Source organism: Aquila chrysaetos, chromosome 1, assembly GCF_900496995.4.
Source record: "Aquila chrysaetos chrysaetos chromosome 1, bAquChr1.4, whole genome shotgun sequence".
NCBI classification, from domain to species: Eukaryota; Metazoa; Chordata; class Aves; order Accipitriformes; family Accipitridae; genus Aquila; species Aquila chrysaetos.
In genome coordinates this window covers 66,850,274-66,876,537 of record NC_044004.1, presented here as the reverse complement: position 1 = coordinate 66,876,537, position 26,264 = coordinate 66,850,274, and the positions used below count along the sequence as shown (strand labels likewise).

The 26,264-nt window shown below is 36.3% G+C and overlaps 1 protein-coding gene across 4 annotated transcripts in view; it reads right to left on the bottom strand.

The window, feature by feature from the left end:
• LRBA (LPS responsive beige-like anchor protein) overlaps nt 1–26,264 on the bottom strand; it is a 431,577-nt gene that overhangs the window by 255,233 nt on the left and 150,080 nt on the right. For all 4 annotated transcript variants that reach the window (XM_030023944.2, XM_030023959.2, XM_030023952.2 and 1 more), the window contains one exon: nt 22,087–22,195. In XM_030023944.2, the coding sequence (XP_029879804.1) occupies nt 22,087–22,195 (109 nt within the window). The remainder of the gene's footprint in view (nt 1–22,086; nt 22,196–26,264) is intronic.

Genomic DNA, 26,264 nt, shown 5'->3' with positions numbered 1-26,264 from the left:
TTTGAGATCCTTTGGGTCCACATCTTTAAAGTACAAGGCATTTTTCAAGCTAGAAATAATCAGAGTACAATTCCCCTATGCTCTAGAGACAGTAAAGCTCAGCACCTATGCAATAAAGCTGCATAGATGGCTCTGTGCTCTCAGATTAGATATTAAGCAAAGAAGGAGCCAGTGATGATCTTTTAAGCCATTTCCCAACCACACTGCATCAACGCTGACATTCAATTGCTTCAACACCACCACACAGATTAGTGCTGTATTCACTAAAGAACTTCTAGTCCAATGCAACAAGTGAATCAGATCCATGAACAACTTCTGGAACTGACACTTATTTTATAAGGAACATCCACTCTGTCCAGCAAATGAGACATACACTTACATAGTCTAAGGATTCACTACACATGCTTAGTGAGGGCCAAATAAAGGTTGCACTGCTATGATTTTTCATAACTGTTGGATACTTGGTTTTGCAGTCTTTTCATATTGCCATTTCTACACAACTTATGTTTTAAAAAGGGAGAAAAATACCTTTTAATCAGGTGAAAACATATATATAAGTCTAAAAGTAGGCCAAATACAAAGACTGCTATCACTTCAACCAAAGCAAAGCAAAGCAGTGTTTGATTGTTACCTCGCCTGTAACCAGTAAAGATGTGTGAGCAACTTGTTACTGCCAGAAGAGAAATACAGTATTTAGTTCCAGTCTCCAAAGGTGTAGTGGAAACAGGCCTAGGGAACTGTCCCAGTCCTACTTTCAATGCTCCCCAGCTTTTCTTTCTGTTCTCTTTTATCTGCAGGCTCTTTCTCATGTTACCCACCGAAACTTCGCCTTTTGTTCTTGCTGTTAGTACCTTACTCTAGCAATAGCATCAGGACACTTCCTCCCTTCTGTACAGTATGAACACTAAGTGGAAGTAGGGGAAATAGTTATCATCCACTACAATGGTGGTACTGTCAGCTCAGGAAACATTTGCCAAATAAGCCTTGCTGTGGCTTTCAAACCATTCTTCAAGGTCTTGTGAAAAATCTTCATATCACCAGGGGCCAGATGGCACATTTCCAATAAAACACAACAAACTAAAACTCTGAAATGTCCTCATTCGCTAACTTGGACCACCACCCCTCCAACTGCCTTGTTCCACTGAGGCACAGTAAGGACCTCTATTACCTGTCAGGTAGGTGGAAGGTAGTCCAGCAGTTTTGGCCCCAGCAGCCAAATAATTACTTCCCTAGGATTCAGATTTCCAGACACCCTACTGCCAGCACAGTTCTTTTACAACTTACAGCACCAAGACTTGGCATAGGAGTGACGCTTGAACAGATTGAAAGTCACATGCAGTTCAGATGGCACAGATAAACCTTAAATGAAGACTCTAAGAGCAGGTAACACACACTATTGAGTATTTTTGAACAAAGCAACTTACTAATTAAGAAGCCCTTAAAGGTACTAACTAAACAGCAATTTTTCACAAGATTTCTGTCAGATGAATTCTGAATAATTTCTCATAATAGGGGCAAAAGGGGAAACAATAATACCTCAAAACATGGGAAAAATTGAAATTCTCAATGAAATAAAAAGAGGTAATATTTTTTAATGTTTTCATTTGGAAACATTTTGCCAACCTTCTTTTCCAAAACAAGAAAAAAAAAAAATCTAAACTTAAAGTAATTCAACCTCTGAGAGCACAAAGAGTAGAAAAATTTAGCCAGAATGATTCACATCATCAGCAGATAAACCAAAAGATAATTTGGAACCTTGTTACAAAATACCTTGTACCACTTTGATGTATAAATGTGGCTTCAGCCTCTGGCTATAACAAAGTGAAAGGCATTTCTGTGAGTTAAAATTCTTTAATTTCTATAGCTATCAAAGACACAACTATAAATACTTAGGTATATTAGTATTTAATACATGACTTAAGTTAATTGCCTCAACACCTACCTTAAAGGAACATGTATTCCTACATAGGACTAATTATTATTATTATTTAGGAACTCACACTTATATTATATGTAGAATACAATGCAAAAATAATCAACATACCTCTATTGATTTTGTTATTTATTGTTTGATATTCCTGCTACTTCACACTCACTGAATTTCCTTATAAATTTGCAAAACACATGCAAAGCAAATTAATTTCCAGCCAAAATCTTTACATACACAGTTTCCAAGATTATGTAAAGTTCCAGAAAGACAGAAAGATTAGCCCCTTGAGATACCCCTGCAGCCTGGGGTCTGTGTTTCTGTTTCTATTTTCTACACAGTTCCCCTCAAGCACTTGTCAGCTTTCGCTGTTCAGTGTCTGGGTTTGAGAACACAACTCTGATTTTAATCCAGGAGCTTCGGAATGTAGCAAAATATACCAAGTCATGAACAAAGAACAGAGAAATCACATTCATTTGAGATAACAAGACATTTAGGCATAATAGTTTCCTATCTTGCCATGACTGGTTACATGCCAATGACAAGCAGATATCTAATAAGCTTCAGTACTTTGGATTCCAAGTTGGTTTCAGACCTGACTAGGCTCCTTAAGATGTCACTTATGACACTTAATAAAAAAAAAAAAAAAAAAAAAAAAAAAAAAGTAGCTTGCCTTTCCGTAACTTTGTTCTGTACTCTGATAACAGAATCAAAGGCATGTTTTGAAGGTATTCTACTCTGTATAGTAGTCTAGTACTCACTAGACATTAAGAACAAACAAAGAGAGAAATACCATCAACACAAAATAAAATCAATGTATACATAAAGGCAGTTAAGATAGATGTAGGAACAAATCACCTATAATTCTGCACCAGCAATGGAAGGAGCTTTAAAAGTGTTCTGTGCCATGTTTGGCAAACCTTTTGTGAAACCTCAGCTATGAAACATTCAGACATGAACACAAACTCACGACACAAAAGGTAACCCATCTGTCCTTCACCAGCTTCTAACATGCTTGCTCCAAGAGCTAATTTAGTAGACTTGATCTCTGACAGTTCAGGACTTTTTCAGCCTCTCACATCACCTTGACTGGCACATATCCTTGAGCAACACTGCTAAATAGGACAAACATGTTTCCTGGCAAAGTATTTCCTTCCCACACACAGAGAAAAAAACCTTTAGTTTCTGCCATTAAGTCACTGCACCTTCATCTGTATCTGCAGAAGCATTTTAATTCATTATTAAGGAAAAGTATTAAGGGCTTCTTTTTTTGTCAGAGGAATTTCAAATGACTATCAGAGAATCTGTGCAAAAAAGACTATATGGGATTTTATTCCAAAGTCTATGCTCAGGGCTGCTGATTCACAAGTTTCTAACTTACACTCCAAACTTGCTCTTCACCTTACAGTAAACTAAGATTCTTGAGAGGCTTATTCTTTGGAGGACCAGTATTTTAAAAGCAGGATATTTTGATTAAGATGATGATGAAATGGCAAAGATTAAAAAAATAATAATCCAGAAGCAAATGGGAAGGATTCTTAAAATATGGTCTTTTATAGCAGTTATTCGTTAAAATCATTCCTAGCCACTTACTCTGGAAACACGTTAAGCAGTCACAATCCCAGCTTTAGCTTAACCTCTGCCTTAACTTAAAGCCTCCTGTCAGAATTCCTATAGCATCAAACTATGAAAAGAAAATTATTTTAACTTTATTTTTTACTTCTCCTTTTTTCAGTAGTCTGTGTTTTGTATTTCATTCCAACTAGTGTATGAGGTTTTCTTACTTTGTGATTGGTTCACATGCATTTATGTAATACAACTTTGGAATTTCAGACAGTATGAGATAGGTATGAATAGGATTGGGTTTTAATTAACATTTTTTATTCATAAAAAGTTCTACCACCCTCGAAAGGTTGACATTTGGCTCTAAAAATTGTTGGGGGAGGATTATTTAATTTCTTTTAAAACTGTGTGATTGTATTATCCATTAAAAGACAGCATTTGAAATATTCTGACTATTCAAAGTGTGAGAAGACAACAGTCTCTGCTTTAGAAACACTCATTCACACAACTCTAGATCCTTATACTGAGCAATACGGAACAAGGATTAAAAATACTCCATAACAATTGCTTTAAAATTTTTATTTTTCTTTAAATGAAAACACCACAATCATGCAAGAGTCAGTATTACAACTACCACAGATGCTACCTTCAGAGAAATGAAGTACTATGTGGCACCAAGCAGCTTCTACTGGCATCATCTTTATGTTGTCAACATTTAAAATGAGGGGGGGGGGGGAAGGGGGGGGGGGGGAGAGAGAGAGAGAGAATACTGCATAAACATATTAATTTACATTTACCTAAGAAGAACATATAAGATCCATTTCATGAGTTTTCTGTTTATTTCTCATTTCAATATTAAACACCAGAACTTGTGAAACATCCTATTCCAAGGCTCTGATGATCTTGTGAAGTTTTATTTTTGGCTTTGTTTCAGTTCAGCATGCAAGGTTTTTCTGTCTCGTTGGGTTTTTTAAATGGTATGGTGGTGTTTTCATACTACCCCTCGATAACAGTTATCAGCATTTGTTACAAACAACTGAACTCATGGACATTGGTGTAATGGCACAAAACAGATTACACAGTACAACTGCACAAATCCTGCTTAACTAGATTTCACTAATTGACTTTAATTCAGTGTAAAATAATAAACTCCATACTTGAAGCTTGTTATGTTTAGAGCACAATAGCCATGCAGGATAAAAAAGCAACACAAATTCTGTGGAATTTTGAAACAAGAATATGAGATTTGATGTGAATTACAGATCACTCGTTAACATTATAGGTATTGAAAGAAAGTACAGTGACTAATCAAAATCACCAGCTTCCACCAAGTATGCACAAAAAAGAAACTACTGAAATGATATAAAACGTTATATAAAACACCATAAGTGACAGTTATTGGACATACCAAAGCGCCACGTAACAACATTTCTCACACACTTTAACAGCTTCAGTTACACTGTAGCCAATAATCTACCCCGTCAACTTCTAATATTCCAAATTTCTGAGTAGCTTCAAACAACTGCCATTCAAAAATAACCTGAGAAATACTCCTCCCTCCTCTGCTGCTGACCACATGAAATTGCCTTGCAAAATGGTGCTGGTCCAATGCCAAGACAGGTGATGCTGGCTTCAAGGCTATCAACAACTGCTCAGAAATGAGATATTTGGGGTTTCTAACAGGCAGTGTAGGAAAAAATAAGCAAAAATATTTCAAAAGTCAGCATATCTGATTTTTTTCTTCTGTAAATGCTTAACACATTCAGAACTAACGGTAGCATAACTTAGAAATGCCTGTAGGTGGCATAAGGTCCTCCCAGGGCTGAGGGCCACAAAAGAGCCAGCGCAGCTGAGAAGCACCCTGTCCTGCTGGTGGTAGCAGAGAGAGGCTGCCCCACAGGCTGGCCAGAGGCCAGGGCCAACCCCCCATCCTAGTGATGCCCACCACCTTGCTGTGGGCTCCCTGATCCTTTCCAGGCCCCCAGCCATGGGGCAGGTGGGCTTCCCAGCCTCAGGCTGGCCCTGGCCCCATGGCCCTGCCCTACAGTGGGGGGTCTGTGCTGGCCCTGGCCACCCTCCTCCAGGGTTGCCCTGCTCTTCTCATGGCAGGTGGCAGGTTGGAGATGCTGGGTGAGGTTCTGCCCAGGAGGCTGTGGTACTGCAGTGGGTGCCCACCTTACGCCCCTGCGGGGCACTGCCAGCCCTCGTGGCACCCTGAGAGTGTATTATTGTAAGTCTCTGGTACCAAGTTATGACAAAAATTGTTTCACAATTGCCATATATTCTCTATTAATATAGTAACCCATCCAATAACTGAGCATTTTGCTTGCTTTTTCTGTCACCTTCCTTAAATATTTCTGAGGCAAGAATTGGCATCAGTCATGAAAGATGGAATCTCAAATTGACCTAAGGGCAACACACAATTCAGGATAGTTTGATGAGATTTAAATCTCAAGTTTCCACAAGGACAGGCAGGGAGAAGGACGGAAGGAGCACAAACATCTCAAAATCCATTATGCCATAACCTTGGCATTACTACTAAGACCCAGAATTTGTTTCAACAAGTTTTTGACAAAAAAGCCCAGTATCTTGGCACTAGGGCACGAAGGAAAAAAGTGTAATGATGACCAAGGCACTTCCGCTGCTCATTATTATAGTCACTATCATCGCCTTCCAAGCCCTACTTCCAAGAGCTATCTAAATCTTTTAAGATGGCCAGAAATCTTTGAAGATGCATTTTCTAAAAAGTGAATTAATAACAGGGACCTAGAAATGTGAGCAGGAAAAACATGGGAGAAGAGGAGTGGCGAGGAAAGTATCAGGAAGTATATCATCTTCCTTTTGTGAAGCAGAACAATGAGGACAATTTAGTTTTCTGAATGGTAAGACTTTTTAAGGATTAACTCTGCCACTTCCAGTAGGACTTCAGATTTACAGTGAAATCCAGAGGTCTCTAAGTCACTTGGCACCTTCCCTGACACACTGATCATCTGAAGAGCAACTTAACTGCCTCACAGATCTTTCTTTTCATGATCTAAGACCATCTCAAAGGGATTGGCTCAATTTTCTCCTATTTAGGTCAAAGAGAAAAATCAGTAGGTGGACTCATCCTGCAAACATTTCTATAAAGGAATCAGATGGAGCAGGAAGAAAAAGATTCAAAAAATCTATTATAGTGATTCCATGTAAAAGCTAATATAGGAAAGTTAAGATGAAAAGCTGGACTGCAAAGCACTGAGACAGAAGTAGCAGTGTGAAAGGACCTTTCAGTTCCCGTTAAGAATTCTGATTAGTGCAGTCTTTTTCCCTTTCCTGGACAGCTGTATAGGTCTACTCATAAATAAAAGGCTACCTTTATAAAAGATTAGGAATGTTACCCTTGGCTGGGTGTGGCTTTACAGTTTTCCATCATTTTCCTTCCTGGATCCCAGACAGACTTCAAGCCCCACCTACTACAAAATAAAGATCATTTTAGCAATTTAATTGTAAAATCCTTATTTAAACAATTACTGTCTCTTTTCACCCATCACTCATGGAGGTATTTATTTCAGCACAGTCACCATATTTTGTATTCAGAACAGAGCATTCTCAATGAAAGGCTGAAGCTTTCATTGGAATGAGAAATACCAATTTAGGATAAAACATTACAGTAGATGCAATATTTTGCACAACTTCCTCCTCAATAATATTCCAATAAATGAAAGAGAAAAATATTCTATGTGACTACAAATACAGGTAACATTGAAAACCTTAACTGTAAATGTCTTCAGGCTCTACTGATGAACTTTTCTAAACATCTCAGTATCTTAATGTGTATGTTTTACTTCCCACATTGCCCCAAAGTTGATTTTCATAAGCCACCTTCATGAACATCAAACAATAAACCTGCATGAATCAAACTTTGTCATGCCTAAATGAGGAGACTGCATTAACTACAAGATGAGACTATGCATACTACGATTTGAGTGCAAACAAGAGAATGACCAGTGTATCTATAGCTTACATAATCAAGAAGCCATAGGTCAAGACAAGTAACTACTCAAACTACGGACTAGTCTTTCAATACAGACTTCTATAGGTTCAGGTATGCTACTTCTTTTAGGCACATCCAAACCTGTTTTGGGGTTGCAAAAAAAATCTAACATGAAGATACTTGTTCTCCCTTTCTTTTATAGAAATATCGGTGTGCAAGTGCTTGGATAAAGCCTCCAGATAAAAAGTAGACTTCACTTTCCAAAGCTGGTAAGTGTCAGAGTTTTTAAAATAAAATCTTTTGGAGGATATACACATAACCACATTCAGCTACAGAGAGTAGTTGAATGGGCCAGTAAAAGAAAGCATATTGCAGGTACACAAACTTGTATGCAGTTTTTGTACAGCTGCAGAACCAGCTGGCTTCATAGAGTCACTTTAAATTTTCATTTCAACCATCAGGTATTATAAAAAAAATTGAAATTTTTACGAGTAACACAAATAATAACATCCTAATACCTGTATTCACCAGTCTACCCTGGTAACTTCAGAACTGCAGAGGTTTCACATGAAATCCAGCTATAGTCAAGTGGGATGGGCTTTAACGCAACAGCCTCAACTCAGGTCAGTCACAAGCAGTATTTGCAACTCAGGTGCTTTTGCCAGGAAAAGTCAAATGAGAAAACAAACATGCAGAAATAGAACTAGAATGCAGGGAAATATTCTGCAGTTTTGTGACTGCTTTCTTCAATTCCTGTTATAAACAAGCTTCTCATATAAAAACCATATTTTTGAAAATGAAATTGTATTTGAAAGAATATTCAAGACTACTACCAAAAGATTGTCAAATGCATCTGGGCTATAAATGACAATATTTTGGATCAAAAGTTAACACCCGTTTAGCAATCAGATGCATATTTCATCCTTAATGAAGGCCTGAAAAGAAGAGTTCACTTTATTCTGGATGCAGGTATCAAAGCAGATCTCACAAAGCAACACAGGCACATCATCTAAGGATCTTTTTCACATTAAGAATCCTATTAGAAGGAAAACACTAAAAGGTAATTGAATTTCCCTCAGTTATCTTCATCTCTGTCAGCTCCTGCTACAATAACTTACTCTCCAGAGCAGAGATAACTCAATTCTGTCCAGCAAGCATATGTTATGAATCTCCAAAGCAAACTTGTCTAAATCATTCTGGTCTTCTATCAAGGTTGGCTGTGGATATGAACTCTGACAGAAAGCAAACAAATTTATTTTTATCTTTTCAATAATTCACTTCCCTGTGCCTTGATGGAAGAATCTAAAGACATAAATGTTTCCACTAATTCTGGAATTATAAAGACTGGTTGAAAATATTTTATCTGGAAGTTAACGCTATTATAAACTGTTTGATTCACCATTCTGTTTTAGCAGAAACAAAAAAGTGTGCTACAGCATTTTCAGGTTCCTGTAGGTATACAAAAACTAAAACTATCATCTCATGCTGTAACTGAAATTTTTTTCAGAATGGTTTTGACATTTATATTTTCACCTTCAATGGAAATGTTAACTCTACAAATAATAACAACAGGAGTATACTCTAACTTTTTATTTCATCAAAGCTCTTAAAACATCAGTAAGCACAAATTCTCCACTCATGTAAGCAAACTACTTTGATTTTAAAAGTCACATTTTAGGAATGTATAATGACTCATCTAGACCAACATCACAAAAGAAAAACAAAACATAAAGCAGCCAAAGGAAGGGTAAATGACAAGAATCAGAAAAGCTACTTCTGGAGGGAGAGGAGAGAAAATACTAGATAAGGTTCTGGTCAAACTAACATTAACCATATGATTCCCATCAGTTTATGATCATTCCAGGCTGTTCAACATATATGTAAAAAAAAAAGTCTGAAGAATTAATGAATAATGAAGTGACAAGGTTCGTTGCTGATACTAAGCTATTCAGAGTTTTATAATCATGAAGGAGCTGTGAGGAACTGGAGGGGGAGCTTGGAAGACTAAATCATCATGGTAATAAAACAGCACAGGAACTTCAGTGTAGACAAAAGAAATGTTGGAAAGAATCTAATTTTAGATATAAAATGACAGACTCTGAGCTCACCTTTATCTTCACTCCTTTTTGCCTTAATGAGATGGTATTATCAACGACAGATAGTTCTATGAAACCATCAGCTTGGTACAGGATAATCAACAAACACACAGGAATCGAGTAAAGAATTAGGAACCACTGGGAAGAGAACAACACAGAAAACATTGTGTATTTATGAATTCCTGGTGTGTCCACACCTGGAATGCTGGATGCAGTTTTGGGTCTTCCATCAGGAAATATGACAGAATTGAGAAGTATTTCGGAAGGATTCAGAATTGGAATCACTGCCACAGAAGAACTAACTATGTAACAGTAGGATTTTTCAAGGTGGGGGAAAAAAAAAAAAAGACAACTCAGGAGGCATAGGAGAATTCTGTAAAATCATGTGGTATAAAGGACCCTTTCTAGGTGAGTTTACATGAATGGGTTCTACAGATTCTTACAACATTAGATGGCGAGTGTCACCAGGAAAAAGCAGGCCAAAGAGATGGAGAGTGCATGCTGAGAAGTTTGTGTGTAAAAGTTTCCCAAGAGTTGGTAAACTCTAGGGACTGGCAGTCTTTTTTGAACCTACAAAATATGATCAGTTCAGAACACCACAGGTCTGCTGAATCTGTACACCACCATTAGCACACACTAGTACCAGCAGCAGCTTGTATGACAGACAACATCCCAGAGAGTGATGGCTACTCTACACAAACAACGAATACAGGATTGTATATATACCTCCATGCAGCAAAGGACCTTCTGCAGGACTTTCTGAGGCTGTTGGAATAAACCCTTCATTACACTTGTTGAAGTCAACCTCCCAACTGTAAGCTCCAACTGTAAGTGTATAAGTGATGGTGTTGTGTGTAGTTATCAGCTATTAACAGTAACAGCTTTATTCTATTAATTACAGCAGTATAATGAACAGAAGGTGTTCTAAGAAATACTGGTTGTGATCCGTGTCTCCCCTCCAACCTGACTCACTACCAGGGAAAAGGCATTTTACAACGCAAGAATGAAACTAAGATGCCAGTACAATTTGCAGTTAACTCAGTGTAACTCTTAGCAAAAGTCTATGTAGATTCAAAGTTTCACTGGGCAAATAGGGGAATAATCCCTGAAGGGGTACTAAGCACATGGCCTTCATTTCTGGCAAGCAACAATCAGAAGTCACTTCAAATTGCCCAAGAGTGGGAGTGTATTCTGGGAAAGTGTTACCATGTTTGCCCTTTTAATAAACTCTTCCTTAAGTATCCACAGATAGGATAATAGGCTTGATAATGGACTTATCAATGTGATTAGTCTTGCTCATCCATGTTGCAGTAGGAATCAATCTTCCAAGAACAGACACAGAGTAGAACTACTAGGATGATGTAGAGTATGCAGACACCACCCTAGAAGAAAAAAAACTTAGAAGAATAAAACTCATTTAGCCTACTGAAATGAGGTGAGAAGATGTAATAAATAATAGATAAAAAAAGTAAAATTAAGAAAAACTAAAGAAAAAAGACCAGTGAAGCCAAAAGATAATAATAACATAGTAACAAAGAAATATATGCTGAATACAAGTAAAAATAAATTAGAAGTTTAGAACTAAGCAGAATATTTAAGTCCAACCTACCAGTTGGAATAGTGAGAAAAAACACCTTCAGGTATTCAGGTCCTAAAGATCTTTTCTGACCTTGTCAGCACCAATCAGAATTATTTTAATATAATGTCTTTCTCATTTAGATCAAACCAACTTACAATAAAGCACACAGAGATGTGTGTGCACTGGTGTACTGTCACCAGTGTGTTTTCTTCAAAGCTGAACAACTCCTAACACTGTTGTAAAAAAGGTACATAAGTAATGCAAGTTACATTTGGACAGGAATTTTAGAAGAAAATGTCCAATCAAGCACAACAGGGTATTTGCTTTGTTAATGCTAGAAATTTACACTCTATGTATACTGTATTACTTCAGTCAAGACTCTTTTAGAATCACTGCCTGGCATGAGCTACCATAAAAGTCTGTACATAAATAATAAACAAGGTAAACACTACTGATTTATTTTTCATGAATAGGTGAGAACAACAACATTTCTGATAGGAATATCTAATTTGAAGCAAGAAATTTCTCAGCTAGCTAGCTTACTTTTCATATTACGAGCATAAAAAGATGCAGCAAAACATGGAAAATGTTTTCATAGACAACACAAAAACCATATAAGAAGATACAATATTAGGGGTTCAAAGGAAACATGTACCATCCATCAAAAGGCTTTTTAAAAGACCAAAAAAAAGCTGGAATGGTTAAGCTGCAGAGAAAGAAGGCTGTAAGAAAATGGCATTCTTCAAGAAGTCTGTTCAAAGAAGGAAAACAGAAAAATATGTCAACTGTGGCATATTAGTTTTAAAAACAGAATGAAACAGACCAAAAGAGTTTGAGGAACACTTGCATAAAGGCATAAAAGGCAGTAATAAATTATTTTTCAAACAAATCAGAAGCAGTAAGCCCGTTAAGGTATCTCTGTAGAGCTAATAGAAGATCAAAGAATAAAAGAGCTCTTGGCACACAAGACCACCACAGAGAAGTGCTAGCAGAGAAGTTATAAAAGAAAACTGACAAGTGACCAACTGCTAGGACCAAACAGTATTCACTCAGGTGATCTAGAAGAACTCTGGGATGAATGCAGCTGAGCCATTAGCTACAGTGTTCTTGTTCAAACTGCCTCAGTGCCAGAAGAATGAAATATGCCAAATGGACTCTGGAGGACAGCAGGGAACTACATGGCAATAAGTCTGAAATTTATAAAAGGCAAATTGGTAGCTGTGTTTAAAGCAAAAAGCAAACAGTGGAATAAACACACTGGTAAGAGTCATCATTGCTTTTGTAAAGGGAAGTCATGCTTCATTAGATATCTTTCAACAAGCCACTGGAGACAGACAAGAAAGATCCAGTTCATAAAGACCACTGTTTGAATGCCAAAAAGATATTAAAGAAAGGCAGGATGCAGTAGGGCATATGGGAACATCCTTATGTTGATAAAAGCTGATCAAAACAAAGGAAACAGGTTTAAAAAAAGATTAGCTAGTCTTCAGAGTGGAGGGAAATCACCAATTGAATCTCACTGTGTTATTGCACATATTTAGAAATGACTGGAGAGTGGAAGAGGTGTCAAATTTTGCTGATAGCTTTAAGTAATTCAAGGTAATAAAAACAACAATCAAACATGAATAATGCTAATACAGTGACTGGGGGATAAAACAATAGGTGAAATTCATATAGAGAACTGCAAATCTTTTTCCAAATTGTGATCCCTGACAACTGGGTAGAATCAAGGAAGCACCCCTGTATAATTGCACTGTTCTTATGCTTGTCCCTACACATGTACTACTCAAGTCTGTTAGAGACAGAATACTGAGTTTGATGGACCTGGTCTAACCCAGTACAGATGCTCTTGAGTCTCAACAAACTATACATCTGTGAAGCAAAAGAACAACATTATTAATGTAAATTAATAAAAAAAGGCATGGAATTTCCAAGTGGATTGTGTTAGTATCCTAAATGATTTGGGATTTTGAATGCTCTAAACAAAGTTCAAGTTATTCAAGTTCACTGCCAAATTGTTTCATATTCCAGAAAACTGGCAGAACCTGTGGCTCTATAATATCCTAGTAACTAAGAGATGTTCACCTGAGTATTTGAACAATTCCCATCACAAGTTAGTATTCACAAAGAATTATCTGCAGTAAGTGGAACTCACCTATATAAATCCTGCACATATTAATGTAAAACCAGACATTCATATTTCTGTACTTGTTTTGCTAACACGTGACCACTTAGAAGTAACTCATTAAGTCATTGCTGTGGAAGAAATATTCCACAGTATAGATTATTATATTTTACTCACTTCTTACTGTGTATAAATTTACTTTAAGAGTTATTCGTTCAAAGCAGTTAAGTAACAAGTTTGAAACTTAGAATTTGTAATTAAAAAGAAAAAAGAACAAAGAGAAACCAATCTTAATAAAGCGCTGTTTCGACATTACCTTATTTATGTGGATGGATATTGTAAGCATGCACTAATTGTTATTCTGGATTTTGTGTGGTACTTAGCTAGCTAGTGAACTAAATAATTAAAAAACAAACAAACAAACAAACAAACAAACAAACCATCTCACCCTGTCAGCCATACAATTATGGATTTCACACACACACACAGAAAAAACTTAAGATGCACTGCCACATCAAAAGATAAGTTCAAAAAGGAATGTCTGTTCCCAGTCTAGCAGAACATAGATCACAGCAGAAGCATACAATGCTCCTCTCCCTTCTTCTAATTACCCCATTTTCTTCATGCCTATGCTGTTTCAATTCAGCCATTAAAGTAGCAGGGCAAAATTATAAAACATAAGTGGTTTACAGGAATTGAGTCTTTGGCTCCTTCTGACAGAGGATTTTTTAGGTTTCCAGGGTTGACAAATGCTAAAATAACATGAATTCCAGAGCATGTTCTGCTAAGACTTCCAGAGCCATGGGGAGTAGATTAATTAAGCTCATTGATAATGTCTAGTGAAAATAATCAGCTGTAGCAGTACTTACAAGAAGGGGTAAAAAGTTTTTAAAACAAAGGAAAGTTTATCATACACAGAAAGTGAAAAATAAATAATGTGTTAAATATGTAAAAGGAGAGAAAAAAGGCTGTAAAAAGTTAAAATCTCATACAGCTCATACTGTAAAACACTGTGCAGAAAAGACTCATATCTTCACAATATTCCTGGATTTTTTTTCAAATTACACTTAGTATGTAAATGAAACATTGCATAGATTATAAAATGTGGAAGAGTCTTGACAAGATACTGCTAAACACTAAGCATTAATTACAAAGCGATAAACTTCATTAGTATCAGAAAAACAAGAACAGATTTTTTTTTCATATGAAATAGCTACGATTATGAATCTATTTCATTTTCATATTCAATATGACTTGAAAAGACCAATAATATGCTGATACTTATTAGATTTAATTCATCACATAGTTTGTCTCATAATTTGCCAAAATCATTATCCAAAAATGGTAATGAACATCACTTCTTGTTGCATTAGAAAAGTTTTAGGAAAGAGTAGTTCTAAGATGGATTTTCTTTCAAGCTGCTTCAGAAACAATATTATTATATCTTTGATAGCTCTTAGACATATTTCTGTAATACATTTTGATTTAAAATTGAGATATAACAAAAAAAGATGTCTCATCATTCCAGTGCAAGTTTTTATTCCTTCTGCTCCCATTGGTTATTAAAGCATAGTGAAAGAGAAACCACAATTTTTCATTTCTCCTTTCATAATCAGGCAATACTTTATCCCAACACTTCCCAGAGCACAGGGAAAATGTTATAATGTTCAAACAGAAAATGAACTTCTCATTTCAGTATCCTTTGACTCACATGAGACAATGAATCCTAAAAATTGCCACCTCAGGAATATGAGAAATTTAATTTCCCAGTTTGGGACTTGTCAACATATTACATCAGAACAAAACCAGTTAATCCTCCAATGGAAAAAAAAAAATATTCTTCCATGCCCAGCACTCTGTTGAAGAGTTTATAAAACCCAAAAAAAGTGTTTAGAAATTAAAGTCAAAATTTTTCTTCCTTCTACCGACAGATGGGGCTATAATGCCTAACCTACCCAATGCCAAGGACAGGATTTATTTTTAAAAAATCTAAATTTGAGAGAGAGTTATGCCCATTCATAATGAAATGTGTAAAGCCTTATTTTTCTATGAGGGTACATCTAAGTTCCCTTGTGTTGCCACATTACCTTTTTGCAATCTTATGGACTATAACTTTTGGTTACATTACTACAGGACACCTACAACTTGTGCTATCAATTATCTTCATATTTTCTGTAAAGATTCATTGCTGATAACCCACACTACTAGACAGAATACCCATTGAAAGCATACCAAAATCTTTTGTTCTAATAAATAAGGTCATTGCCATTAAGTGTGTTGAATAACACTTCATATAAAAGGGTGTTGTAAGAGCCACAGAAAGATTATTTGATGCACGAGTTCTATAACAAAGCAGCTTTTATTAAAAACACTAGAAAATTATATGGAGAATAGGGACCCAGTCAAGGATTAAAACTTTCTTTCCCGCAGTAAATGTTTGTTACATATAGGAGTAACAATCATCTATAGAAACTACAAAGACACCAAATACCTTTCATAATTCTTTCAAGGGCTCTCAAACATTCTCTTTGATTTATGGGTATTCTGCCACAATTGATTTGCAGTACTTTTTAGTTACTTCCTCTGATGCAAATAACATCTAACATTTAATGCTTAGTACACCAAAGGGGAAAAGGTGCAGAATATACAAGATTATCAATCAACAGAACCACTGAATTTTGTTTTCTGCCAAGGAAACAAAAAGCAAATAGCTACATTCAAGTCGCTATCAGAACGCTTGCCTAGCCTTGCATCTTATCTCTGTCAAGGCAATACTTGTATTAACATTAAGATTCGGTTCTCAGCATGAGCCATGAAGTAAAACATTCAGTTTATTACACACAGCCTATAAATTGATACTGAATAAGAATTAAAACTGTGAGGAAGTCCAAGTCTTCCGCATGAAAAAACATAACTGAACAGAAAAGGGCAACAAATTTTACAGCAGCTGGAAATGCTAGATTTAATTATTGAAGAGAAATCATGCAGAGAAGTTAGCTGCCTAGCATGATTTATAACAAATGCAAAGGGAAAGTAATGTGAAAATCTCAGTTAATCAACAGAAACAGCCAATAACAAGAATGCCAGCACTTTATATTTCTATGGATGATGAGAATTTGAAAAAATAAGACCCAAAACTCAAGGGAATGACACCACACAATCTTTTAAAAAAGATACTTTGATGACGCAGTTTAGTTTGTAAATTACAGCAGCAGTTGCATTTTACTGAAAGAATTACCGGTGTCTGTTTTCCTCACAGACTTAAAACGAAGAATCCTTGTCCATCCATTCTAGAAAGTTTTCTGAAAATTACTGTGTTGCACTGTCCTTTGCTCCTCCATACACACTCATGATGTGCAACATTATGAATGGTTCTGTATAGAAACTTTTCGCCCATTTTCCTATTCCTTCATGTGAATCTTCCAGGCAAAAAAACCCCCATGCTGCTGGAAGAATATTCATCAAAAATACTTTACACAAGCATTGAGATATGGTATCACAGATTTTGGTCAAAATCCAGTAGTGCCATCTGATAGCAAACTAAAGCTTCACTAGAAAGATGAAACACTGTGATGCTTGAACAGTCCAGGCGTAAAAGACTTGCAGGTTTACATATTTAGAATTCTATAAATATGTATATTCACACACAAATACATGAAGAGATTTATATAAGACAGGAGGCATATCCAAGGCAATGGGCACTCCTGTCATAAATTATAAAATAAAGTCAATTAGAGTACAAAATTCCCTCCCCCTCCTCACACCAAATCCAATTATTCTCATAGGCCCAACTCCGCAGCAGTCTGCACACATAATCTAAGACACAGTGCGAGTCCACCACATTTTTCAAGGTCATTTCTAGAAAGCAGTCTAGGTGGTAGCATGAAACTAGCTGTTGGAATTCAAGCATAATGAGGTTGTTCTTCAGGATTTTCAGCTCTACCAAACACTCAGGGTGAGATTTTGAAAAATGCCCAAGAGATCTGTGCACATAAATCCCAGGGACACTGGCTCACATTTCCACATTCACTGTAAAAATGTGTGCTTCACTGCCACCTCACTAGAGAAATGAGTGGAATATTGCTTCATCAAGCTTCTTTGAGGCTTAATCACATTGTAAAATGGATAAGTATGTCTTGGGTCTCCCTGTGACCTCCCCGTATGTCTACATTCATAGATGTAACTACTTACAGAGGTAGCAGTGAAAACACAGGTGAAGAAAGGATCGGAAACAAATAAGAAATAAAAAGGTTGACCTTTGTATTCAGCCATAGAAAAACCTCTCACAACCAATCTTTCACCTTCAAAGCAATTTTTTCCTGTCTTTTTTACAATACCAGCTTAGAAGAAAGAGAGCATAACTGGTTTGCTCATAATTTATGTTACTTATAATGTCTCCTTTTAAAAAAAAAGGAGTGGCCAGGCACCAAAGAAGAAGACTTTTCTGTCTTTGTCCAGGCTGCTGAGTTGTAAGGTAGAGCCCTCTAGAAAGGGTGGGAGATAGCATCTTCCATGAGGGAAGCTGAGCACCTCCAGTTTGAAGAAGCTTCTGGAGTACAGGACTGCAGAGGCAAAGGAGGGGTCTGCAATGCAAATGGAAACAGACTCCTGACAAAAAGGAAGAAACAGAAAAATAGCCAAGACAAGATGACGATGCACTTTTTGCTACCAGGCACAGAAGAAGTGGATGTGAAGATTTTGCTGCTGTTCAAGACACTTTATTTGAAGTTTCTGAAAGAGAGAGAATTGCCTTGAGAAGACATATGGAGGAGAGAAAAGATTTCTTTTCAGATCCTTTTAATTTAAACCTATCTCACCCAGGCACTCAGACTTTCCTGCATATCTAAAGTTACAGCACAAACTGAAACAATATGCAAAAAACCCCACCCTTGCTTTAGAGACTCTTACTGTGCTTTTCGTCCTACTTTATGGAAAGGGTATAGACACTTTCCTCCCAATGTTCTGACCAACGCAGGGTCCCACCACATGGAGACATAGCAAAGAAAGGCCCAATCAGACCTTACGCGGCGAAGTGAACATGTGCCACATTTGCTGCTGCTTCTCTGTCTGGCTGTGAAAGAATTGATAGGTGGACACTTCTCAATCCACTTCTGGAAGGAAAGCAACTGTCCTGTACTTGCAATGAATTAAGAACCAAATAGGAGTGGTACCTTCCCCTCTGGATCCTGTGCAACTTTTAAAATGTCACATGACAAATACTTTCCTGCATCACATTTCTAAAGTGCAGCTGTTCAGCACAGCAGTGTCTTTCCTAGTATTACCTATTTTCCAAGTTCTTCCTTCCTCTTAAAATGACCATCCTTACCTCATTTATAACCAAATACTGTACAATAATATATAACTACAGAACTTCATTATGAAGCTTGTCTAAATTTCCCATTGTTTTCTCCTGCCTCTGTGTCCCAAACACCAGACTTGTTTCAAACAATAACAAGATACTTTGCCTTTTATTTTAAAACTTCCCTTGCCCTTCAAAAAAAAAAAAAAAAAAAAAAGTAAAAAGGGCGTTCTACAGAAAATTTTATGACTAGATTGCTCTATCATCATGGTGCAAATCTGTCCAAAATCTGACACACATCTTACAAGGCTCAACTTTGTCATGACTTTTAGAAATGGGAGAATTAAAACCAGGTAGCAGTAAACATAATACAGATATTTAAAAAGAAATTTGGGGGTTGGATTTTTGCTGAATCAATGTTATCTTGGAATATTTCATATGTGATCTGAAACACCAGAAATGCAAGTCAGAATAAAAGTGAAAAAGGGGTAACAGTTCTTGCCACATCTCTCATCTGTCTCTGGATCTTTATCCCTCACTCAACCAGCCTCATCTCCGTTCTCCCCACAGCTCAGGTGGCAAAGCTTGCTTGTGATCTGAACCATGCACGTTCGTCCCAACCATTTTTTAAAAAAACCTTGCAGCTTTGCAACTAGTAATTACCACAATCACAAAATGCTTTTAAATGTAATCAAAACCACATTTGCATATACCATTCTTCAGGGCTAAATATTGTAGGATCACACTGTTCTCCAAGAAATTGTTTAATTTTTTTGTTATACACAGGATATGCTCACCTTCTTCAACTATCACAGCAGGGAAATTCCTCGTCCTAGGACATTGTTGGTGCAAAATATTTACATAAAATTTTAAAAGGAATTGGAAAAATTCACAGCAGAAAAATCACAACTTATTTATTAAAGACATGGTCTCTGATCAGGGAGGTCTCAGAGTTGCAGATGTCTATATAAGACAGAATTTATAGAAGTATAGCCTATCTGCTTCCTTGTACAATTGCTCTTTTCTGGACATATGCCATGGCAGATGGGATAATGCATTCAATGGACTGACCAAGCAGAGTATTTCTCATGACTGGAAGAATACCATCTTCATTCCAACTCATTTCTCAAGAACAGATGGAGGATGAAGCAGCAAATCAAGGAAACGGGTACATGCAGATGACCAAACCGCACCAGTCAGGCTAGCCAAAACAATCTTTAGCTTAGGGGTCATCATCTGCTATGCTGCTTCCTTACGGGTCCTCAGGTTGGAGAAATGAACCAGATCAAAGGCTGTATATCAATTGCTTTGGAAGCACTTTTTCTCTTATTTGCGAGTCCTTCCTGTCATGTGCTTGTAAGTGTGTCGTGACATGAGTGTTAGGACCAAAACACAGGCATCGACATCGACACCCATTCATACAATGGGAACGTACCTACCAATTGCAATACACAGCATGTCAGTAGCCCAACACAGCACAGATCCATTCCCATTAAGTGATGGAATGGCGCCAGTCTAGTCAAGTGACAGATCCATTTCTGGGCACAATAGAAGAACTGCAAGTTTTCTATAGCCTGGAGCACCACTTGAAAAGGCTATGAGGAACACCATGGCTAGAAGGTATCACTGTGCTAAAACAAGTCAAGCACACTTGACAGGACATGTGGAAAACAGACCATACCATGGATGGATGAAACATGGTACACAGGAATTTCTGATTGTTGATGTGATATCTGCAGATTTGAACAGATGTGACTAACAGTTCCCCCTTCCACAAAAGAAACATAATGCCACGGACATCAGTAACAGTAAGTTCATGAGACACCAGGTTTGTTATTGAAGCATTTGATAGAATCCTAGTTGTATATCCTCAATTTGCACACCTGCAGAAGTGATGCTAGATCTAAGTTTTTCCAACACAGTAACAAAACTAAACTTGATAAACAGAGTACTGCTATTTTAGTACACTAGTTTCTGTTTAAGTTCAACCTGATGAGTTAAACCCCTTGAGCCATCATTCTGAAATAGCACAAATTCAAAACCAGCATTAACTTAAAGTATCAGCCAACTCTTGTCCTAGAGAGTTGTCACAGCAAAACTCAGAGCTATATTAAAAAAGTTAATGCTCAATGTAAATTTCTTCCAGACATCATAAAAGGTGTCTTGAGACTGAAATAAGGCTAACAGTGAAGGTATCACTGAACAACTGTATTCATTGATAGCCTGTATTTACATGACAGAACCCTTTACTTCACGCAGGTTTCCCACATACACACACACCTTTGCAAATAGTTTGCAACTGAAGAAAAAAAGTGGGCTGTTCATCTAATCAATAATGCCATGTCATGCATGGAGCTACTGCATAAATCCCGAGCAAAAGATGTCAAGCACGTCCCACTCCAATGATTATCAGGCAACGAAGTAAAAAGATGCACTTTTCATCTCCACAGGACTGTTGCCAAATCCTTGATGTAATAAATGAAACATGCCTGCTATTTCACCATTGCAAAATGGTACTGTAGATATCTTACAACATCTCTGTTTGCAGGAGGGGGTAACTAGCTCTAGATGAAGTGCAGATATGTTATTAAACAACGCACAGCTTGAATCCTGGGGCCAACACAGATGACCTTTAGAACATAAGCACTGTCTAAGACAAATATGCTTTCATCTTTGGGGAGTATTTTTTCAAGTAAAGATTTAAGAGAAAAACAGTTTAGAAATAGGTTAAGCACAAATGTGCCTTCAATCTCTTAATGCTTCATTTTAAAAACAAAACCACAAGTGGTATCACATGTCAGGAGAAAGACTAAGTACTGTTTAAGCAGAAAATTAGTGAATTTAGTGAGATGTAGCTTTGTTTTCATTTAAACACAATAATTAAAGCACAGAGAAAGGAGACACATGATGTAACTGAGATGCAAAATTGGAGGTATGAATAAAGTGATTCAGGAAAAAAGGCTTGTATTTTTATTACAAGTCCATAAAAACAAAGATCATTATTTCACTTTAGAATCCCTTAAGTGGGATGAAAACACAAAAATATAACAAAACCACACAGAGACATGTAAAACATAAGGAAAATGGTTTTAGAGATGGATTAAGTGAAATAGCAAATAATACAAAAGAAAAAAAGTAATTTCTCATTTTGCACTTAACAGGCTGTTATCATTTATGTTCAGTAAGGTGTTTTTTTCAGAGTTATGTCTTGACTATGACACTAAGCAGCTTTAACACATACAGTGATATTTGCTTCATGGAAAAGAGCAGCATTGGTATGATAAAATTCGTTCCCCCACAAACTATGGTCTGCAGATTCTGACAAGTTCTGAGCTGCTCTGCACAGCCTGTTTTTCCATCAAAGTTAGTGGCAAACTATCAAAACACCCTATGACTGCAAAGCACTTTTCAGGATGGAACCTCCTGTGCCTGAAAAGCCTGTATGACACATTGGAATCCTCAAACACAGTGGGTTTGTTATGTTTTGGTGGTTTGTTTTTTTTAAAAAAGATTTCATTTCTTACCTCAAATTCAGCATGGCGGTTAATATCCTCTGCTCTCTGTCTACTCAAGATAAATTCTGCTTCATTAGCCACTCTTACCAAATGGTCCTTCATGGTTTGACTCAGCAACCTGAGGACAGACAATATTTAAGAACTGCCTTGAGAGAATGAAGTCCCAAAATAAAAATCTGTAAATACAATATATAGACAAATATTTTGAGCTCTGTTCCATAACTGACTTTATTGTGTTAAGAAAATGGTATAAATAAGGTTGAAGAGTAATTTTCTGGCAACTAGTAAAATTGTATTCCAATAGTAAAGCAAACGAAGTATTAAACAAAATGTAAACACTCTAGACAGTCATTTGTTTTACCTGAAAAATAGGTATGTAAGAAAATCTTTCACATACACACAACACAATATAAAGAAAAGTAAGCAGTTTATGCATATAAAAATCCACGGTGAAAGCCCTAATGTAACTGATGTAAAGTCTAAATAAAAAATTGTGAATTGCATTGCAGTATAGTTTTTTTCTTCAAATGTAAAATTGGAATTTTATGGTAAGTATACATTTAAGTAATATTTTCAGGATTATAAAACATCGTCAGTCTCACAAATGAAATGCTAAGATATACATTGTTCCAGGTTATGTACAGAATAAAGCTGTAATTCAATCTGAGGTTTCTGAGGCCTTCATAAACCTTGAGTTTATGAATGGCAGCAGAGCTGACAGATTGAATTACAACCCAATTATTATGTGAGTTCACATATTGTTACTAAAAACATCTCCTTTTTAATTAGTTACATTGGGATTCATAAAGTTAAAACTGGCTATACAGGAGCTACACTGTTTTAGAAGGTGCACATTTCCATAGGATCACCCAAAGATACACCAGACAAATCTATTACATGCTCTACTGGTTAGTTTTTAAAAATATCTGTTATTAAAGCTTTTTTTTTTTTTTTTAAAGTTTTCAGTTGCTAATGTAGGAAAGAGTAGCAGAACGTAAAATCACTTGTTTGCCTTGCACATATAAGCTAAAGTACATTTCAACAAGGTCAGAGTCTACCAAGAGCCCTTCTTTACAACCACAGGACTTATTATGCAGGATGCCTTCTAATGTATACAATGTTAATTTTATCCCCTAGAACTTATTTATCTGAACTAAGGCTCCACCTGTCTCTATCTGTATGTTTAATAGTATGATCACCAATGCTCTGCTGTCTCTTTTCCTATGCTATTCACAATTCCACACTTGCAGTAGACTTGCAGGTCACAAGCCTACTCCAATGAGATGAAATCCAGAAGCAGAACAACACCTGAAGCTCTTTGTTCGTTGTCTTTCTCACTACAAGGCTAGGAAAACTGCAGCACAACAGCTAAATAAGATTATGTGATCATGAACCAGTTAAGTCAGTGGATTATTGTCTCCCCATGGATGAAGTCTTGAAAAAAAATATGCACAATTTATTATTTGAAGCATGACTTCACCTTCTGTTTGAGAAGGCTTGTACGGAAGCTACTGTTTTAGAATCACATTATCTTTTATTTTTTCTATTTTAAGTCACCTATAGAATGGAAGTAGCTGTTGACCAACCAACATAGAATTTGGCCAATTTATCTGTGTGCATTAGTGACAAACTTTTACTTTCAAAAACCTGCAGAACCAACATTGCTGCAATAATGTAATGACAATTTCATAACTTTTCATGGCTTCAAAAAAAATTGGGAAAATAAACTAGTTAAAAAGGCATTGTTCATACACTGAAAAAAGAAACCCCAAACCTCTGTCTCTAATAATTTACAATAATGTTCAGCTAAAAATAAATCCCTACTAATAAACCAGCAACAAGAAACTTTGCATAACCAATTTCATAGTCTGGGCAAATTCCAAGCATTTGATTCCCCTCTTTCTCCAAGATCCCCAGTCGCACATTCAAATCTGTCACATAAGCATTTAAATAAACATTTTTTTATTAAACTAAGAACTGTCTAAAAAATATGGGGATCATAAATACTCATGTATTACAGTATCACGTATTATGATTTACATTTAACACAGTTGGACAGTATCTCATTATTTTCATTGAGTGTGTCAATACCAATACCTTCTGCTAACCTGATTGGACTTTGAAGAATACTAGTTATCCTCTAAAAGTCCCACTTTTTTTCATGTGTTCAAGAAAGCACCCTATATAATAATCGTTTTTAACAATTTACATCATGGATTTTCCTTTTTATCCACTAAACATGACCAGTAAGCAGCCTAGTACATAACTGACTGTACACTGGCATTTACTATGCATTTGCAGAGATGATGGATGTATTCCAAACAAAGCAAAGAACTACATTCCCTCACATAGGAACAACATTCTCAAAACAGACTATAAGTGTACCTAGTAAAACCAAATAGCTTTTGAGTATCAGAAAGAGCTTGGTCTCCTATGGATCAGTTGTCACTTTTGTCACCCCCACACCTCTTTACTAATCCCACACACTTTCCTCATTTTCTCTATGATATTCAATACAGGGTTAGGCCAGCTAAATAAAACTTACACATGATTTTGCAGATCAATCCTTGTTGAATTTGTCATTTTGGCAACCAAAAATTCTTATGGCTAACAACTAAGGAACTGTCCAAGCTTAGCATAAGCACCTAGTGGTAACTTCAAGCTGCTTTCAGAAAACGGCAAAAGCTTCATATTATTAGGTATCAATTATTATACAATTACTTCCCTTCTTGCAAATTGCCAAACTCAGCAACTAAAGGTCTTCAGGAGGTGAGAACAAAAATTATTTACTAATACAAATGAAGCCTATATGAAATAATTTACTGGCTTATACCATGACAGCTGTGTTCATTATTTACATTCAAGAAATTCAAATTTTAATCTTTCTTTTCAGTCACCTCTTCCAAACACTGCATATGCTTAGATTAACTTCCTTCTAATAAACAATTCAAGTTGTATTATTACCTAGGTCAGTTTGGATTTTCTTTATGAGAACAGTATCCACACACCTAGCATGACACTCAGATTTCTATTTTGAATGTACCTCTTTAATGTAGGACTTAAACTAAATATATTTCTATACATAAATGTAATGATGGCATGATATAACAGAGGAGTCTATAGCCAAGCTCTCAGCATCTCTATAAATGAACACACCTCCACTTACATGTCTAAAATGAAGCTTTAATCATCTGCTTCTAAACACTAATTTTGGGAACCTTGGCCGCTGCTACTTTTCCATGTGAGGCAAACAAAACGCTGAACAGAAAGTTAAGTGTAGCTAGTTGCTTGCAATAGAAACAACTGTTTCCAGCTGAGCAGACCACTGCTGAGGCTAGGACAAGAATCCGACTCTTGCAGAAGTATTAGTTCAACTCCAAACTACATACAACACATTTTGTACATATGTGAGAGGCTATAAACCGTATTAACTAGATCAGGTAACTTTATGAGAGACAAATGCTTTCTTCTAAAGAAAAAAAAAAGTTTAGAAAAATCTGATTTTCCTAAGACAGTAAGTACACTTCATGGATTTAAAGGATCATAATGGTCCTCTCTGGTACCTGCTCTGGCCTCCTACACAGAATTGATCATGCATGTTTTCCCCAAAATAATTTCATTTCCTCCATCAAGTCTGTATCTTCTGTTTGAGCTACATCATTGCTTTCAGAAAGATGCCCCAACTTTTTTTTTTAAATCTGACTTTTACACCATGTTTCCCATAAAGTTTTATAATAAGGTACTTAGTGCCAATTTAAAAAAAAAAAAAAAAAAAAAAAACAAACAAAACCGAACCATGACTATTTGTCTGCTTTTATCCTGTTTTTTATTCCAGCAACTAGATCACATTAATTCTTTTTCTGTTAAATAACAAGTCTATCCAAAACATCTCCTTATACTTTTTTTTCCACAGCAAAAGGATAGCTTTTACTTTCCTTGACTAAATAAACAGATTGATTGAATTTCTTGTCTTTTTCAAAGTATGCACACCCAAGCTGAAAAAAAACTGAAGTCTAATAATTTCCTTCTTGCTTATGCTTCATAATCTCTGTATGCAGAACCATAGACCATGTTTGCCTTATACTACTATCTCACATATCTGTTTATTTTTTACAGTGTTATTAAACAACAAAATGCTGTTGAATGCAGTGATTTACACTTGTCCTTCCCTGATAGATATCCTTCTG